This window comes from Mytilus galloprovincialis, chromosome 8 (genome assembly GCF_965363235.1).
Source record: "Mytilus galloprovincialis chromosome 8, xbMytGall1.hap1.1, whole genome shotgun sequence".
Taxonomy (NCBI): domain Eukaryota; kingdom Metazoa; phylum Mollusca; class Bivalvia; order Mytilida; family Mytilidae; genus Mytilus; species Mytilus galloprovincialis.
Genome location: NC_134845.1, coordinates 46041860 through 46062723, shown reverse-complemented (window position 1 = coordinate 46062723; position 20864 = coordinate 46041860). Strand labels below are relative to the sequence as shown.

The window sequence follows — 20864 nt, the reverse complement described above, 5'->3', positions numbered from 1 at the left end:
AGTATTTGGCAAAGACAAAGTTGCGACAACTGGTGGGAACATGTTGTGAATGGGTCCTTGAACGAGAATGACTTTCGTGAAAACTTCAGGCTATCAAAGCAAACGTTCATTTTTTTGTGCACGGAACTTGATATCCACATCGAGAAAAGAAACACAAACTTCAGGAAATGCATAACTGTAAAGAAAAGGGTCGCAATAACTTTATGGCGATTAGCCACAAATGCAGAATACAGAACTATATCGCACCTATTTGCTGTTGAGAGGTCGACGTGTTGCAAAATTGCAAATGACACTTGCAAAGTTATAACGGACCATTTAATGCCGAAATATATATGTCTACCTACAGGTCAAAGACTTATTGAGAATATACGAGACTTCAGACGAATCAACGGTTTTCCCCAAGTAGGCGGGGCTATAGATGGAACACATATTCCAATAGTGGCACCACAACAGAAAAGGGTGGTATTCAATGGTATGCCAAGCAGTTGTAGATGCAAATTACTGCTTTACCAATGTTTATGTCGGATGGCCAGGCCGAGTCCATGATGCGCGCATATTCAGTAATTCAGACATTTATCGACAAGGAGAGAATGGAGAGCTATTTCCTCAACATACAGTCAATATTAATGGAACTGAGATACCTGTATTTTTATTGGGTGATGCCGCGTATCCTTTGAAATCTTGGCTGATGAGACCTTTTTCCGATTTCGGAAATTTAACTTATGAACAAAAAACTTTTAATTACAAGCATTCAAGTACAAGCATGGTTGTGGAAGGATCATTTGGTAGGTTGAAAGGGAGATGGCGTTGCTTACTGAAAAGACTTGATGTCGCTACTGTACGTGTGCCTTATGTTGTTTGTTCTTGTTGTACATTACATAACTTTTGTGAAGTGCATGGTGATGGTATCAATGAACAGTGGCTAAATGGCGTTGTTGGTGGTCAAGATAATGTATTTCTTGCCAATTTGCAAAATAATCAAAACAACTATGCTGAAAATATCAGGGGTGCTGTTGCGTCCTTTTTAGTTTAGAGATAATATATAATTGACTTGTGTATTTATAATTCAAATGTACAATTTCTGTCATAATAATTGATGTGACCACTTGATTTATAAATTATAACAAAAGTACTAAAAATCTATAACTGTTTTTTTTTTATTTTTTGCTGCAAATATTTTAGCAAGTTCCAGTAAAAAGTTTTGTTGGTTTTTTTTCTTGTTCTTCTTCTCTCTTTTGTCTATTTTCTTCTTCTTTTGCCTCCATTTCCATTCTTTTCTTTTCAAATTCAAAAAAACGTTCCTCGCTTTTTTGTTGCATTTCAAGGAAAGATGTCATCAGATCCTCTGTGTTTGAACGTTTCCTTGATTTTATGTCATCGTTGTTGCTTAAAAATACAAAAAAACATGGTTTTCAATTTTTTAAAATATCAGTTTTGGTAAGAGTTTAATTATTTGATATTCTAAAAGGGAGAAAACGAATTAACCATTAAGCCAAACAAAAATGAAAACGTATGACCTATCTGAAAAAAATATATGCTCTTTGCCCCCCCCCCGAAAAAAAATCACACACACACAAAAAATAATTTAATAAAATAAAATACTCTTTAAGTAAGGGGGACATGCAAATAATTATTGGAACTGCGTGTAAATGCAGTTTTATATGAAATGACAGCCAATTTAAAACGGATACCTATTTATGTTGAAAATTTATTCAATGGGATAATTTTATTTTTTAGTTTGAAAACTACGTAAAATGTTCCCCATTGAAATAGAGGTCTTTTATGCGGACAAGAGTATGCTCTTTAAAATTATAATGCCATGCTTAGTTTTCAGTAGTTTACCTGCGAGGATTGCATACAGTATTGACTTTATCATCCTGGGCATGGGTTGTTGTATTTTTTTCTTTGCTGATTTCTGTTTTCTGGCAATCTGTTTCGTTATCATTTTTGTCAACTACAGTATCAGAACCAGCATTCATCTCACAAGGCACTTCATTGTTGTTGTCGTCAACCATTTCAGGAACTAAAAAAGGAAATATAGGATTATACAATATGCTTAACATACACATATACAAGTTTAGCAAAATAGATATTATAGCGAGTTGGTGATTTTGAGAAACTTATTTGCGTTTTTTCTCAATCCATTACTTTTGGTTGAATAAAACGATCCGGAGTTTGAACCAAGAGCAATGTCCCGATACTATCTTGCAGATACGTCTAAACATTGATTTCTCGTTTGAAATATGTTACATGGTAATTTCGGGGCCTTTTATAGATGACTATGCGGTATGGGCTTTGCTCATTGTTGAAGGCTGTACGGTTACCTATACTTGTTAATTTCTGTCTCATTTTTATATCTTGTGGAGAACTGTCTCACTGGAAATCATACCACATATTTTTTCTACGACTTTGATGTTAAAAAAAAAATCATACAATGTAAATTACTGCTGACTTTTTTTTTTATTTCTAAGAGAATTTCTTGAATCTGCAAGACAAGCCAATCAAAAAAACATCACCGAATACGCTTTTATTCGTGAATCGTTGATTAAGTATATAGAACAGTGGCAAATATTTCACGCATATTTTCTTATATGTACTTATAAAACTAGTAAATGTAAAATTGTGAAGTTCTTACCAAATGTTTTTATTCCTGAGTCAATCAAGCAGGGTGGAACTGTACTGGCTTTTGTTCCCAACACTTCATCCAGTTGCTCAAAGAAGGGACAGAATTTCGGTGAAGCCCCACTCTCCTTGTTTGCCTTTACAATTTTCCGGTATTTTGTAGTCATTGTGTGAATTCTTACTTCACATTGCTTTCCCGTTCTGACAATACCCTTTATCTTTAACTGTTTTGATATGTCTTCCGAAATTGGCTTCTTCCTGCACATGCTATTAAACATCTTCTGAATATGGTCTTGTTGCCATAGGCTTATTAAAGCGCCTGTTTCTGCAAACGTCCAGTCAATTCGGGAAGACATTTTCAAATGAATTATGTGGCAATAATGATGCTTTGGGTCTTGATAAGGGGTTAATAAAGATGCGCCAAGTGTTTATATATATAGCCTTTATATATAAAAGAAAAGAATATCAACTTTAAGCACATAATTTTGTAAAGAACTTTATCAACAATTGATATAAATATTATTTTTATCAAGAATACTTTTCTTCTTTAAACAGACATGGTACAATTCGTGTTTTAAATATCTTGTTTTATGTACACTAAACCCACACAAGGCCTACATTGACTATCGACTGTGTGTAGATAAAACATGATTTAAACTACATGTAAACATTGAGTTTTATCAATGGGAACGCAATTGTGTTTAGTTTACGTGTGAGTTACACTAACACAACACCGAGTTTAGGTCAGTGTGAACACGGCCTAAGATGTAAGATGGTTTATCAGACATATCGGAACATACCAAATCGGAGCACATAAATGCCTCTGAAAGTAAATATATAAATATGATGTACATATTGTTCTCTTATTTTAAGGATTATCTTCAACATCTTATTGTAAAAAAAAATTAGTTATTAGGTCTTTTTTTCAGAATGTCTTCAAATTACCACTACTTCGACAAAATTACGCCAAAGTTTATAATTCCTTGATAATTAATCCGCAAGAAATGAACTCGTTAGTATGACTAGTTATTGGCCCTAACGTTTTTTAATAGATACATCACAACTTTATACTTTGACTTAATTTATGCATACTATAATTAAAGTAACCAATTGTTAATATTGTTTTCAGTAAACCTTATATAACATCTGAGTTTATTAACATGGTTACAGTACTCTTTACTTTATATAAAAGCTGGTCTCAATTCTCGAGTTATGATCATCTTTCAAAAGTCACGACCATCATGTGTTAGTAACGATCATCATCCAAAACATTATCAATGAAGTTACGACCATCATGCTCGAATTTTTGAATGACTATTTCAAAAAAATGCTAATGATTTTATGTATCAAACTTTATTTTAGTGAACTCGCTCACGATTAGTGTGTTTGAGACAAGCACTTTGGCTCAAATGAACCTTTTACTGCTGAACAATAGGAAAGGAAAATTTACCTCCATAGTTTTCTCCCATTTTCAGATGGTCACAACTGTAACTTACGACCATCCGCTTACCACCAGTGTATATAACTTCAAATGCAACGTTTTGAAGTTTTACCCCGAAAAACACCATAAAGAATTCGAAATTAGATTCCATCTTTTGAGAGTTTATTTTGGAAAACTCAAAACTTGAGTTCAACTGAAAATATGTAAATATCACGTTAAACATTTGTTAAAAAAAATAAACAAACGGCAAGCCGTGCAGTCTTGAAAATAAATTATCATTAGCAAGGGTTTATTACAGAACAAGGACATATTCAACGACTGACGATGTGCAAAGAAAAATGAATAAGTATATTAAGAAGAAATACAATCATTATTGTAGAATACATCTATAATCAATCTAACAGAGAGTACCTTTGTATCAAATGTAAAATATCAAAAGACTTTTGGGATTTGATATACAGCATGATTATGAATATAAACGAAATGAACATCTTTGAAATGTATATGGACAACTGTATATTTTTTAAATGTGAAATGAGTGCCTCCAAAGACAACCAGGGAAAATGAGGTTAAACTTAACCGCCTCACTTAGTTACACAGGAGAAAGGTTCAAGGAATGTCGTGCTCAATTTTCTTGATGACATTAGGAAAAGTCGAGATAACCTTGTAGATGCGAGTTACTTTATTTTGATTTGTTAAACGTTCTTCGAAAATTGAAAATCCCTCCTGAAATGACTGCCTTTACGCCCTTGGACTATGCAATTGTGTGCTCCCTTTCCATCTACTATAGGTGTATTCTGTTTTGTATTTGTTACATTATTTCTATTGATTGTTTTATATATATGTTTATATATTACATTTATTATTATATGTCTACTTTATACTTTTCACGGCCGCCCGTCTGTCAACATGAATTCGTATTATAATAGTGACGTTATGAGAAGAACTCGAGAGTCAAATCTACTGACCTAAGATTAACACCAGAAGACGGGTGATCGCCGCCATAGACGTTGTGGAAGTTAGAAGACGGGAGGGTAACGAATGGTACGTGACCTTCATTACCGACAATGAAGTAGAAGTCCTATGTGACGGAACCAGGAGAGTCTGCAAGGAAAAGGGATCAGTGTGTTTCGAAAGGACTATCTGGTTCGCTTTCGGATACACTGGTTTCCCCTCCATATGAAGAAAGAGCTTGTGAGGGATTGGCTTAGGAGTTACGACACGAATTTCACCTAAATTAGGATTTCATGGTATACGATGATGAGAATGGAAGACTGTGTCGGGTGCCATGAGAATTAAGCAACGAGGCCCAGTTCAACGCCATATGCATACCATACAGGGCAATGGTATCCAACAGACCTGTCCTAGTCACTATTTTAGGCTGGCAGCCAGTCCGTCTTAAATATGGCGCGAAGGGGCACCAACGTTCTGTGTGCCCGAAGAATACGACCAGGGTGATGTACGCCAAGGAAGTCAGTATGGCAGGAACCGAGAAAGAACTCAGTTGAGTGATGATGTACCGCAGACAGACAGCAGTGAAGGGTAAACAGGTCTACTCGATTAACTCCTTAGCAGTGAAGGGTCTCTTCTGCGGCCTGAGGTACTGACCACCAGTAGCGGCGAAGGCACTCAACTGAGTGCTGATGTACCTAATAGCAGTGAAGGTCATAGATATATCAAGGGATCGTTGTAAACCCAAAATTCGATAAAAACAGTCAGAGAGGTGAAGAAGATAGGTCTGTATACAACACATCGCCAAAACACCTTGAAAATCAACAAGACAGACATGCGAAATTGACCAATAACAATCGGTTGAGTGCCGATGTACCGCAAACAGATGAATATAGCAGGGACGACCAGAAAGAGGGGGGATGACGACCCAGAAGAAGAGGTAGAAGATAATGGAAAGAAGCTGGTGAAAGCAGAGGAACCGGAGAGAACAGGACCACTTACCCTACCGATAAAGTTTGTTGGCGCGATAGAGATTGACTAACTTTGCTTTGACTATGGATGTATGTATATTGAATATCCCCCTGAAATAATTGCCATTCTGTCTACGGACTTTGATTTTGATTACTCCTTTTATATTTAATATTTCTACTTTTGATATTGAAATATTTTTTATATATATCAGGCGAAAGTCAACACACGGGGACAGGTGATCGCAGCCATAGAAGGTATTCTCGAGACCGAGACGTTTGGAGACAGACAAGGCCGAGCCATTACCAACGGCAGTGGTGCCGTTTACTTCGACAGGATCGACTATAGAATAGTCAAATTCAAAGTCCAGTGGTTTCCTCTTCATCTAAGGAAAGAATTAGTATACAAATGGTTAGAGCGGTACGGGACTGCTATATAACTAAAGGAGGAATTTATGGAGTATGAAGGACTGAAGTTGAAGACCGGGGCCCTAAAAGGAGTTATGAAAAGTACAGAGCCACAGTTCGTGGCAATACCATACAGAGGTCGGCCTGCCATCAGTACACTATTAACACTAGGAAGAGTTATGCAGATTCGGCGAGGGCAGGGTTAGATTATGGAAGCGGTGAAAGCGCTCAGTTGAGTGCCGATGTACCTACCAGCAGTGAAGGTCATTGGGAGGACCGATGTATTGACAGCAATAAAGATCCGCCCAGGATCAAGGTACTGAAGAGATGGACTTGTCAGGGATGACCAGAAAGAGGGGGAGGGATAATGACCCAGCGGAGAAAGAGAAAGAAGACAATGGGAAGAAGTTGGTTAAAGAGGAAGAACTGGAGAGGACAGGACCAGTTGCCCTATCTTTAAAGTGTACTAGAACGATTGAGGTTGACTAATTTTGCTTGAATTATGGACGTATATACATTGATTATTTCCCTGAAATAACTGCCCTTCTGTCCACGGACTTTCAATTTGATTATTCTTTTATAACCTTTTATAGGTGTATTTTTCATATGTTTATAGCATTTCTATTTTTGATATTGATATATTATTTATATATATATGTATTTTCATATGTTTATATTTAATAGTATTATATAACTACGCTGTGGTCTTTATAAAGTTACATTCCTTTGTCTTTTATATCTATGTCAAAAGTTAACTCACCTGTCTATTTTATTTCTATTGATATATTTTGAAGTACATTCACCTGTTTGTGATGAGAAGGACCCTGAGAGCCAAGTTCCAGCAGGCCAAGGTAAATACAGGGGGACAGGTCATCTCATTTTCGAGGGTCTTTTGGAGACTAGACATTAAGCTATATACAAGACGGGAGAAGGAGCTGTATGGTATCTCACCTTCGCAAACAGACGACTTCGGAGATGAAAAGAGCCGAACCATTTCCAACGACAGAATAGATTGGACAATCGTGAACTTTAAGGTACAGGGGTTTCCTCTCCACCTTCAGAAACAACTGGTTACATATTGGATGGATCGGTATGGTACTAGTATTCAATTGTAGGAGACCATGGATTACAATGGTTAAACTGAAGACCGGGACCTTTAAAGGTGTCATGAGAGGTACCGAGTCACAGTTTATGGCGATTCAATATAGAGGGATGGTTTACAACCGGCCAGTACTGATAACAGTTTTGGGCAGACAACCCGTCTGCCTCAAGTGTGGTCTGAAAGGACACCAGAGATCGGCCTGCTCTCAGAACACAAGTAACAATTATCAACAGTGTCAAGGTGAAATAGTGACTAGTTTTGATTTACTATTCAATTGTATAAACTAATTGATTACCACTGCATACTAATTAAATCTCCTCCAATATCACCCATTTCCCCATATATATCATTGAAGTTCTTAATTGTATTTTTCAGTTCTTACCATTTTTTTTCCGCTCAATATTTTTTATATATCTGCATTTCTTTTAAAAAAAAAACGAAATGCAGATAGGTATATTGTTACGACTTAGCCTTTCTCAGTGCGATACAATCCCTGATACAGGAGTAACAGTACAATTGGAGTGAGCAATAGGCAGTATAGCATCAGAATCGGCAATTCCAATAAAAGTATCTATCTCTTTACTCGACATTTTTTTTGTATCATGCTAAAAGCTACCAGTAAGAACAAACTCCAAGCGTTAACACTCGTTTTATTCATTCATCTGGTTTTTGAAGAACCACAAGGGAAACTACCCAAATCTAATAATACAAAATTTATACTACTTGTGTTACAAATATTACTGATTCTTGGTGGCATTGAAACAAACCCATGTCCATCTATAACGAAGCACCGCCAGATAGTTCTATCAACTCGAACGACTTGTCAAATGTTGTACGATTTGCCCTCGAAATCTTCTTTCCTACATTTAAACATCTAGAGTTTAGCTCCCAAGATCCTATTGCAGCTGAATATGACAAATTCGATATATTGGCATTTACTGAGTCTTGGTTAAGTACATCTCTCTGTAAAATGCAGGCAGGGGGTGATTCATGACCGTTTAAAAAACGCATGAAATTTACACAGTAGAAGGATTAACCCCTGACAAAAAAATGGAACTTTCTGAAGAACCGGACTCAAGCTAGGCTGACACTATATCAACATCTGCAAGAGTTATACATTTAAAATGAAGAAATGTGTTAGTATGAACATACTTAAGAAGTTCCATTTAACTTCAAATCCATTTGAAATACACACTTGTATTTGTGTCAATTTTTCTATTTTATACCATGTTTTTGACAATAGGTTTAAACTTTGATCTCCGAGGTGGTCAAGGTCATTGCGACCTCTGCTTGAAAAACTTGATGGTTGGAAACAAGATAACGGTAAACAAGTTTTGTTTTATAGGGAGACAGTGTCAAAAGCATACAGGGAGGACTTGACTACAGGACTATTGAACCACACACGGCAAGAAAATTTGAAAATAGGCATCAACCAGATAGGTGTCCAGTTCACATATTCAAATAAAGGCAACAGTAGTATACCGCTGTTCAAAACTCATAAATCCATGGACAAAAAACAAAATCGGGATAACAAACTAAAACCGAGGGAAACGCATTAAATATAAGAGGAGAACAACGACATAACACTAAAATGTAACACATATAGACAAAATCCCACGAGAAAAACAAATATAACATAACCTACACCAACAGTTGCAATTAGAAAGAACAAATAAATATTTTCATTTCCAGACCTTGCGTGCTATAGAGATAAGACCGTTTGGTTTTCGAGGCAACCAGTCGGGAAAAACAAAATTGAAGTTGTTGTAAAAAGGCAGGCAGATACATGAATTTTACACTAATCATTCTCCAAAGGCTTAATGTTAACATTCCGGAGCAGCTTCGAAGGAAGCAAACTGATCATCGGAGCAATGCATTATGGTCAAACAGTCAACCATCAGAACAACAGAAACGAAAAGTGTCTGAAATCCTGCAACTAATTGAAAATAGCTGCACCAGCATCAGACGGTATTTCAAAACAAGTAACCACCAAATTCAACCATAAACCAACATCATAAACGTTCATAATGTGTCCAATCCAGCCACCACAATTTACGCAGAATAAGTGCAATCGTTTGTATTCAACAATTCAAACAATTATATTTATTTTAGCAAGTGACGTTGTCTAATGTATACTGCACATAAAAAGTATGGTCTATGAGAAGTTGCCATATAGTGTTAAAATGTAGAATGAATCATGGTAATGGTGAATAACACAGATATAGGTAGGAATAGAGACTGATGAAAATATCCACTTATCATCGGAATTGTTTGTGGCTTCGCAAGGACACATGCGATTGAGTGATCCATCCGTAAATCTACTTACTCAACCTACTAATGCCAAGTGCCACACATTACAGACTCTGTGATGAAGAAAAGATCAGCAGAAGGATTAGGTGCCGCGAGTCGAGGAGCCTAACCAATATCATGTCTAGAGAAAGTTATCTTGTGAGAGAGAGCAGTCATAGGGTCTGATAAACCCCTAAAACTGTAGGTTGTAATGGTGTATTTGAATGGCATACATTTTGCATAACGTGGTAGTAAATAAACTCATCATAGAAACCAGGTAAAGAACTTCGTAATTTTGATTTTAAAAAATCCACAAATAATAGGGTAATGCATTGATTTGGAATAACATGAAATAGGCGACTATTTGTCCTTGTTCAAGTCAGACGCATTGCCCAATGGATTTCAACATGGAAAGATCTAGGGTTTGATCTCGGAAAGAAAATGACCATGTCAAATTGACATTGGCATGTTCAATGCTGACAAATGGTAAGGTAACTTTAGGCTTTTTGTAAGAATTGGTTGGGGTTGTATATTGAAGATTTTACATTGCATAACTTCAATATTCTTTCATTGAAATATTTTAAAATAAATTTAGTTGAAACAGCCAGTTGGTAGTAATTGGTGTTCCCAGTAGTGAGAAACATGTCATACTACGGTATTGACTTGCCGACTCTAAACGTGTGTCTTGGCATTCTAGGGTCCAGAACGAATTCCCTTGCAGTAACTGAAGGACAAATGATGAATTATGTCTGGAAATGAGGATACTTTACAAGTTATGAGGCAGTTTTCAACGGTGAAATAGGTGGAGAATATCATCAAGCACATACCCTCAAATTTAACATCACTAACAATAAATATTCACTAGGATTTTGTTATCGTGGTGTAACCACTTCATATGTTTTGGTAACTGTGAGTGCACTTTCTATACAATACAAAAACACAGATTTCGAAATATATTTGGAGGATGATATTCTCTCTACTGAATATTTAACAAAATCGTACACCTCAGGTGATGTGGACTATCAAATCAAGTCGCTAGACTATTTAACAGAGGCTGTTCTGGACAAAGAAAAAATATAAAACCAATGTATGGAACAATATGTTTGGAACCTCTACCCAAAGAATCGGATATTTTGAGAAAGTAAGGTAAAGTGGAACATTTATCTAACATTTTTGGATGTTTAGAAGCTAACTTGGAAAGCTTGGTTCGATAAGCATGTTTTTTAGTGTTGCAGTTTCACTCAAGTTATGCATATTATGTCTATTTATTTGGGAGAAAAAAATGAAATATATCCTACAATATTGCTTGCATTATTAAAATATTCCGTACGTGCTTCAACAGTGCATGGATATTTATTACAAGTTGGTGTAACTTGAAATACTTTTTTGTTAAACGAAACTGTTGGTTAACCAAGAACAAAGTTTGATGAATATTACGATTTTTGTTTTCTAATTGAAAAGGGAATTGATAGATTTGGAAAATAAAGAAATCGATGATATGGATTTGAACTAGTCTTGTCATAATAGAGGCCATTTTGGATGATGGTCTAGGAAATCTGGACTGCCACAGAAAAATAAGGCTATATTAGATAGGGACAGAAATTTTGCCTTTCAACAGGCCACCTATGGACCCCTCAAAGAGGGTTCTTAACGTGGAAAGAGTGTGGCACTCTCTTTACACGAGGCATCTGATTTAACGTCCCCATTCTGACCGGGCGTGACTGCTCAACTTCGGCAAGCGTTTTACTGCCGGTCGGGAGAAGACCAAGTGACCATAGTTGTTTCTCAAGTCGCCCTTGATGGACAGGAATAAAGATAAAGATAGATAAAATTGAGAATGGAAATAGAGTACTTTTTATAAAATCTGTCAAAAAACTAATTTCCAAAAAAAAATAAAAATTCTAAAAATTTTATAAAACAGAAAAGGAACTGAAAACAGGGACTTTAACTTTGACTATGAAATGCACTTAAACGCAGATATATGTATCATGGACGTGTTAGAAGAGTGGTTCTTGTAACGGAGCAGCAGAGACAGTCTATGCCTAAGATGTAGCATGTTTGGTAATAATCAGACCACCGCAAACTGAAGAAAGGCGACGAATCTACGTAGAGATGGTGAGAGTGGTCCATTCTGAGGCAGGGATTGGACCCTCCGTTAGATTTTTCAGGGTTATATTTCAGAAACCCAAAGAAAATATTCATTAAAATTATATTAAGAAAATAAATTGAAAGACTGAAAATGAAGTACAGTTCTTACCTTGGGGCACAGTGATATTCGCAGATTATGTAATTATTAATGGAATTTCAACCGATTTTCGTATAACTTATATTACTTAGATCATTTTCGAACTTCATCACCTCATTACTTTTATTTTTTTCTCTCGAGAAAATCGGTAGCGACAGTGGAGGGCTGAGCTTGTAATATAAATTGTATAGCTTGTCAAATTTTTTACCGGCTGTGTAACTTAATGTTGTTATTCATTTTATGTTCATTAAAAGAAAATAAAAAACAAGTGTATTTCATAATGGTTTTTTTTACCTTGCCGACAGTGTATGTATTTGTTGTGCCTCCTTATCTGCGAAGTATAACTATAGTCGAATGTTTATATTGATGGATTTATTTTTATGGATAATCTGTATGTTGAAAGGTTGGTTCTGACACCTGACCAAGGTCAGAACCAACTCATGTGAATTATATATATTCTTGACTGCAACAAGGATGCGTTATGCTGAAGAACTATTTTATATATGTGCGGAATAACGGAATTTGGACTATTTACAGTCATTGTGTGTCATGAACTGATACTTCGTTAAGATAGGGGGTACGAAAACTTTGTTTTTGTAATTTGGCAAATTTGATTATTTGTGGATTGTTTTTATAAAAAGTCATATTCATTCATAGGTTGTTTTATGTTGTTAATTTACGTATGAGTTATTCTTTTTTTTACAAGTCCTTGCATAGACTTGTTGTGAATATGGGATTGTTTCTACACAGTCGGTACCTTCATACTTGAATATATCTATTACATGTATATATTATTTACTATTAAGGGGTTTAGAATACATTTTTCGGGGTTATTCTATTAATTCAGATGTTCATTTTTTCTATGAATTGACTGCAGATTTGCGTCTTGCGTGAATGGTCAAGTTTGCCTGAGCATGTACTTTAATCTTAGTCAAATGTATTTATTGGGAGGAATTTAAACTTTACTTAAGTGATTTGGAAAGTTAGTAACCCACGGATATATTTATTTTTTATGTAAAAATTATTGAGAGTTTAGTGATGAAAGTTGGCCTTCCATAATAGATTTACGGTGTCTTGTGATGGAATATGTTTATTTGTATATGGTAAAAAAGTAATGCAGTGTAGATTGCATGTGATGATGATATATAGAAAAAGTGTGCTGAACCCAATTTTAGGGGTGCACAAAAAAAAAAAAAGTCCTCGAATACATTATTTTTAATCTTATTAATGTAAATTATATACATGACAGTAAATACATGATTTTATGATTCACCCAAGCATATGACCAGTTGAACACTAGTATGCTGTTGAAACTGCCTGAATATAATAGACACATAGAAAGTATTAGCTATGCTCTGGCCATACATCGCTACCATAAGCTTTGGTAGTACAGTAGTTTAAGCTAGATATAGTAGAACTATGAATAATATTGATACGTGAACTGAGACTCACAGTATGGCAGTATACATATAGATATAAATATAGTCATGGGTGACAAATGGGTGCACTCTGAAATAAAAGAATAGCATTTGTACGTGATTGTTATCTTTCTTATGCTTTAATAGTTTGCTTACTGTACTTCTGAAGTTGGGTTTAGTACACACATCATACACACTTATTTAACGCCATTGCATTCGATATATTGATTTATAGAAAATATTGGAGATAATGTTGAATTACATAATTATTTTGTTCTTGTAGCACACTCATGTAATCGCTACTGATCTTCTCGAATACAATTGCTTGGCCTTAGTTCATTTACGATTACATGTACTAGTATATGAAATTACTTTAATTTGGAATGTCTACCTTCCCCAATCTCCGTGCTCTGCACGTAAAATGTTAATACATGTGGTTGTCGGTGTCTCCAAAAATATAAAGAATTTTTTGATTTGATTTGATTCTATTTTTTGTCAGTTATTATTTTTCAGTGTTTGTGCATTGTTGGAGTAAAAGAATATTAAAGACATATATGGATCCAATTCTTAATTCGCATGGAAATATCTGTTGAACGTTTATGAAGAAATTGCCTTCATCAATGGAAATGTTTGGACCTTCATCACTATTTGGACCTTGTCACCATTTGGACCTTCATCACTGTTTGGACCTTCTTGGACATTTATCAACATTTAGACTTTAAAATTATATACAATGTACATTTTCAATTGTTTAAAGACAACCGTGTCTTGTCCTTTAAATTGTCTTACTATGTTTTCAAATCGCGGACGATTTGTTTTTCGGGGTAGGGGGTATTGTAACGTTTATGGGTCATCGTAAATTCCCCTTTTTGTATTTTTAGATACTATATATAACTATAGCTGTCCGGTTACTTTTTCGCGGGGATCGTTTTTTTCGTGCTTGAAACTCGATGTCCAGACCTTGTCAGGGTAGTATTTCTTTAGATTGGGGAAAACTTTCGTACTGATAAGTTGTACTTTAAATTTCATTTTATTTTGTATTTTGATGTTGGACTTAAATATTTATTTCTTCACATTTGATATATTTCTTTTCGGTCTTGTAGTCAAACAGTTTTAAAATATTAATTTACGTTTCCGTTCCAGAATAAATAGAGGGAATTGTACACTAGCTTGATAATTTATGAGTTCTGGTTTATAAAGAGATGGAGTTCATTTTGATAGCGATATTTAGACATATGGTTCATCCGAGGGATATTTTGGAGTAACTGTCATCAATCTACGGAATTGTTCGTGCCTTAGTCTGAAATAGAATTTTGTATTATCGCATGTTTTGGTTTTGGGTGTTGAACTGGTCAATGATATTGAAAAACGTTTTCAGACATTGCTCTGGTTGGACTGAAAATTAAACGAGTATATATAAATGCGATGTTTTTTTTACTGGATCGATTTTTGTTCCCTAGTCATAAAATAATGAGGTTCATGATCTAGTCTAACAAAGTCGGTGGGAACCAGTGGGTATATTTATTTTGTCTCGGAAGGTTGACGTTACAACTTGATTGATCGGATAATAATTTAGTTTGAGATGACTAGTGTACAGCTCTCAATATTTTAAGTAAACGGACACCTCAAAATTCTAGTATCATATTATTTATTCAATTAGATAGCACTAGGCCAAACGCTTCTTTGAATTGGTTAACTTGTAATGGGTATTTTTCACCTCATCGTTTGTCCAAAAAGGGGAAGTTCAAAAATGTATTGAAATTCTGAATTGATATTTTCACATGGAGATACCGCGAAATTTATGTATTTATATTGTCTTTGTCTATAAAATATGAAACTATTTTATGAATTTTGGTCATTTTTTATATGAGCAAATAGTCATCACTGGTTATTTTAATTAAGGTTTCTTATACCTGTCATTTATTGAATTTACTGTGTCGTTGTATTGTCAGTATGCTGTCAGAAATCCTTGAGCGAAAGCACAGGCATAACCCTCTCTACCAGTAACGTAAACGGCTGATCGGGGTATGATGTCATGAGACATATTATGAATAAAAAATACGTTTACACACGAAATAAATACAAAAAATAAATATAAATATATTTATTAAAGTTATGTACACCGGTATGTAAACATTACCACGTGTATTTGTTTATGAAATTACACGTGTTTGAAAGTATATAATAGGTTAAATGTTTTTCATTGGTCGAGGTAGAACTGACCATAATATTTGAATAAGGTCATATTTCGTGCTATACTTTTGGCGGTTTTGTAAATTAAAGATATTGTCATTCGAGGTTCGCTTTTGGTGCAGTAAAGTTTCCCACCCTCCCACCCGACTTAATGTATTTTATTTGTGTTATTTTTTATTAATGTGAAAAATAATGTGTGTAAGAACAGAATCTTTATTTGATTCATAATATGTATTTTCGTACATAATGAAAATTGTTTTTATTTTTGTAGATTGGTTTTTGTGTTTGTTACCTGCAGCGGCCTAGGCAGACAGTAACACTGATGAACATTTTTTACGTTGCATTTGTCTTTAATAAAATTAAAGCTTTGCTGCACACTGTCAGGCGAGCTGAATTACCATACAAAGGTGTTGAGTTTATTTTGTAAATAATTTATGTTCGCTTGAAGTTATGAATTAGAACATAAAACCCATTTACGTTGCAGTATCATGAATGGTAAAGGTGGTCTTTCAAAGATTGGTCACTGATTTTTCTCCAGACATAATATCATTACAAATAGGAGGTTATGACATAGATAGTCATATTTTCAAATATAATATTTTTATTGATACTTTTAGTCATATTTTTAAATATAATATTTTTATCGATACTTTGAAGTCCAAAAATGTAAAGAAGGTTGTAATAGATTGAAAACTCGAGTTTCAATGTCTGTATATGAATGCAGAAGAGCAGATCATAATCAGGAAATGGTAGATTAGGCGAAAGGAGTTTAAAGATTTTCTATTGAATTGAACACTAAAGAGGTTGACATCAAAATTTGTGTTGATTGAAGATGGTGTCCATCTAAATAAAAGAAAAATAAGGACCTTTTATAAGATAATAAAGATTAAAAATTCATTTTCTGTCACATTATATAGATACGTACATTTTAGTGTGGAGCTGTTTGTGGTGGCTGAGATATATTTTCGTATAAATGTGGAGTAATATTTTTCAGCTTGTAAAATAAGCTGTATATTTCATGATCCGGAGGGGAAATGTTTAAATATTAGTTGAAAGTTCAGATTCTTGCACACGACACCACATAACAAGTTTCATATAGCAGCGCGCGCTAACGTGCACATGGAAACTGCAAGATATGCAGACAAATCTCTTCTATGGGAACGTGGGGTGATGTAATGTTTGTATTTCCCTTAATTTGGTTCTTTTATTTATTTCATTATTAGTACTTTTAATTGTTTTCCCGGAAAGATAAATAATAATCATTTCATTTATTTCCGAATTGTTCATTCATTAAATTTTATTGACGTAACAACCAATCAGAGATCTCGATTTAGTTCTCCGGGAAATCTTGTTCATGTAGTATTCTGGGGATAATTACCAGCTCAGATTCTCAAGTGGGTAGACGTAAGGCAAAGAGGTAATTTTCCAATATCTGCACGAAGTTTTTTAAAGTGGTCTCAATGAGGAATCTCGCGCTTTTTATATGCTATAACTAGTGAGTTGAGTGGAAATACAAAAAAAAAAAAAGAAGATGCAGTTTATATATGAACTACTACTAGAACTATTGAGTTAGGGATTTTGATTTATTTTGTAGATTTTTACAGCCAGAACCTTATATATCTTGTAACCATGCAGATTGTTATTCTTGTGGTCAATATAGTCCGATACCATGATAGTATGACTGCAATCAAGCTCAAAGGTAAGGGCTTTATTGGTTATAAGAGCATTCTATATCCTCTTTTATCCACCGTTTGAGATAGAATAGAAGATACTCGTGACTGAATCTCGGAGGGTAATGAACCTCAGAAACGTCTAGTTCATAAAAACACAGAAGTCTACAAGGCGGGGAAAGGCAATGAGTGATATGTCACCTTCATTAATTATAATTAAAGAGGGAAGAAATATACCGGAGGGGCAGTCAAACTCGTCAATCGAAATAAACTGAAAACGCCCCTGTTAAAATGAAAGAAGACACACAGACAAACAATAGAACACATGACACAACATGGAAAACTAAAGAATTAGCAACATGCACCCCACTAAAAACTGTATTTGATAAATATTATCCAAGATTTTTTTTAGACATGTTATATCTATGATTTGTTTGACACAAAAGTCTGTCTCAGTTGCAACCAATTTGGCCACATAGAGCGACCTACCCTTTGATAGAGTCCCGTTACCTATGCTTAGATGGCTCCAGCTGAGTCATGGGATCGCTATTCAGCAAGGCAAACGCAGGAAGAGACAGAAGAAAATGGGTCCCCCGGAAACAAACGCGGAAAAGGGACGTAGAGATGTCGTTCTATTTTAGATTACGCTCATTTACATAGGAATACTGTTGATTATGTTAACAAAAAGAACTTAAAATGTGCCTTGTATTTTTTTTATCACGAGAAAGCGTGTGATAAAAATGAACCTGAATTGACTTTTAAAGTCTTAGAAAATAAATTGGACGCTGTACAGATAGTGTGCTCTGTAAATCAAAGGTATAGTTTAATTCCTTTATTATGCATTTAATGTTTAGAATGTTTCAATAGAAAAGTTGTGAAAGACAAAGATATTGTAGGTATTAATTTACCTGGTCTTCTGACGATTGTGAAATTTCTGTTTTTGCTGATGATAGCGCTGGTATTTTAACCACTGATAAAAGTATTAATACATTTTTGTATTTATTAGTAATTGATTTGTATGGTAAGGGTACTGGTTCCAAGTTAAATAAAACTAAAACCAGAGGTATTTGGCTAGGTGGTTGGAAAGATAGGAAATATAATTATAGATTCTGTAGATAACATGACAATTATCGCCATCAAAACTGGTAAAAATGGTAGAACGCAAGATGATATTCGGCAAACTTTTAAAATCCCGTAGCGCAAAGGGATGCCCCGCTTCAGTAAGGATTTTACTACCGATTGCAGGAAGACCAACGGTGATCATACTTCTATTTTCCAATCAATCTCGGGGGTTCTATCATCTTTATGAAGCCACAAAGTTCGGATACACATTGGAACGAGATCTAAAAGACAGGTGTCACCTTTCCATCTATACAATTCTTATTGAAGAATTGGAAAATCAAGCAAGAAACAATGATCAGATACAAGGAATTCTAATACCACTTCCTAATTAATAATAAACAAAAAATTTGAAGATTATTATTTTTTAAATCGACACGTACAATAAATTAAACTGAAACAAACAGAAGTACTCAAAAATTGATAAGTCATAAGGGTGGACATACCAAGCTATATTTAGTTTGGACACAAATTTCCTTAGAAGTTGAACAGTTTGAAATATGACCTTCCAGAAGAAGTTGGTGTGTCTCATTTGTATCATCATAAGAGATGCACCAACCCTAAGCACCGCCTTGTATCAATCAAGACCGTCCAATAAAGTGTTAAAAAAAAACCACAAACCCTACCTAGGCTGTTTGCTTTGAAATAGTAAAGCAGAATTTTTTTTAAAGAGAACTAATATCTTTTCTCAGCAAGCAAACAAAATTGCACAGAGAGAATGGTCAGATTAAAATATAAAACAAATAGCTAAGATGTGCAGTAAACACAACCAATACCGCATTGCATTTATCAATTTATAATACCGCGTCCACCTTTATCATACCTGTACAAGTAACGATAACCTGAAACTGGTCTGCTATTAAACAGTACAGGTAGAAATTTAATCTTGAATCTCATCCGAAATAGTTTCCGAAATACTTTTAAGGAACACTTTTTAATACTTGAGAAATAAAAGTGTACTATCAGCACAAGAAACTAGTATATAACAGGGGCGGATCCAGGATTTTGGAAAGGGGGGGGCGAAATTTTTAAAGATCGCCGAGCGGAGCGAGGCGAAAATTTTTTTTGGGCCCTTTTTTGGGCTAAAACATAAAATAAAGTAATATGCACTTTTTTTAAAAACCGTTCATGGCGTGGGGCATATTTTGTAGTTGCTGTAAAGGTGTTTAGGGTTGGATATTTTCGATGCTGTATTCTCCCTATTTTTTGTCTATCATATAAGAACATTCGGGTCAGACATTAAAACCCCTGCCACAAAAAAATATGCCCGTTTTATTCATCATGTTCATTTAATGCCATACAATTCTGTTGGAAATATTCATTTCTAATAGCAAAAAGGTGGACAAGATTTTTGTTTTCAATCCAGGTACGGCCAACATTTTTCATAAAGGTCACACCCAGCAGGCAGGTTGCAGTCTGGTCTTGAAAAAAAGTATTCCATATATCAGTTCGGCGAAACAGACATTCCGGTTAGACATTACGGCAAAAATCAGAGTCATTTTTTTTCTCTCAAATATCTAAGACTGTCTCCTTAAATCCATTGGTTCGTACTTAATTACGACTATCTAGAGCTTAAAACGACTGCCCCAGGGATCATTATTCAGCTATGTTATTTTAAAATAGGCTGGGGCGTTTGGGGCTTTTCGTAGTTAGATGACTCTTTTGCTGTGGAGTGAGAGTCTATAGAGTATTACTTTCTGTTTGGTAGTATAGTGAAATAGAAGTCAATACTTCGTTGCTATGAAGGTGTCATGATTGTCATCCTCACTCAGCCTGAGCATTGTGTTACTGTAATTTGACAGAAAGACGCACTGGTCGACTCCACCGTAGGGAATCACATGACTTTGATAATCAGTAAATTTCAGCAAAATAGATCTTTCTAAGTAAAGAATTGTCGCATAAAAATTAAATACTAGAGTACTAATTAAGGTACAAAGGAAATGGCAAAGTCTGATTAATCATTTTACCAAAAAAAAAAAAAAAATGTCCGAGCAAAGGGGGGGCGTACGCCCTCTACGCCCCCCTCTGAATCCGCCACTGTATAAAATGAATGAACCATGTATAAGGGATATCGATATTGCATTGCATTATTTCTATGGTAAAGTTAAAAATTAAAGACAGATTGTTTGTGGATTCACAAGGACACATACGATTGAGTGATCCATCCGTAAACCTACTTTCTCAACCTACTAATGTGCCATACATTACAGACTCTGTGATGAAGAAAAGATCAGCAGAAGGATTAGGTGCCGCGAGTCGAGGAGCAACACCAATATCAAGTATAGAGAAAATTATCTTGTGAGAGAGAGCAGTCATAGGGTCTGATAATCTCCCAAATCTGTCGGATGTGCACAATGGTGTATTGAATGGCATACATTTTGCATCACGTGGTAGAAAATAAACTCATCATAGATACCAGGTAAAGAACTTCGTAGTTT

At 35.0% G+C, this 20864-nt stretch overlaps 1 protein-coding gene across 1 annotated transcript; it reads right to left on the bottom strand.

Moving 5' to 3' along the window:
- Positions 1 to 1149: 1149 nt before the first annotated feature.
- LOC143042044 (uncharacterized) lies at positions 1150 to 3018 on the bottom strand. The gene is made up of 3 exons (XM_076214277.1): positions 2636 to 3018; positions 1843 to 2023; positions 1150 to 1386 (listed from the first exon to the last, which is right to left on the bottom strand). The coding sequence occupies exons 1-3, from the start codon at positions 2976 to 2978 to the stop codon at positions 1179 to 1181; spliced, it is 732 nt and encodes a 243-aa protein (XP_076070392.1). The 5' UTR covers positions 2979 to 3018; the 3' UTR covers positions 1150 to 1178.
- Positions 3019 to 20864: the final 17846 nt, after the last annotated feature.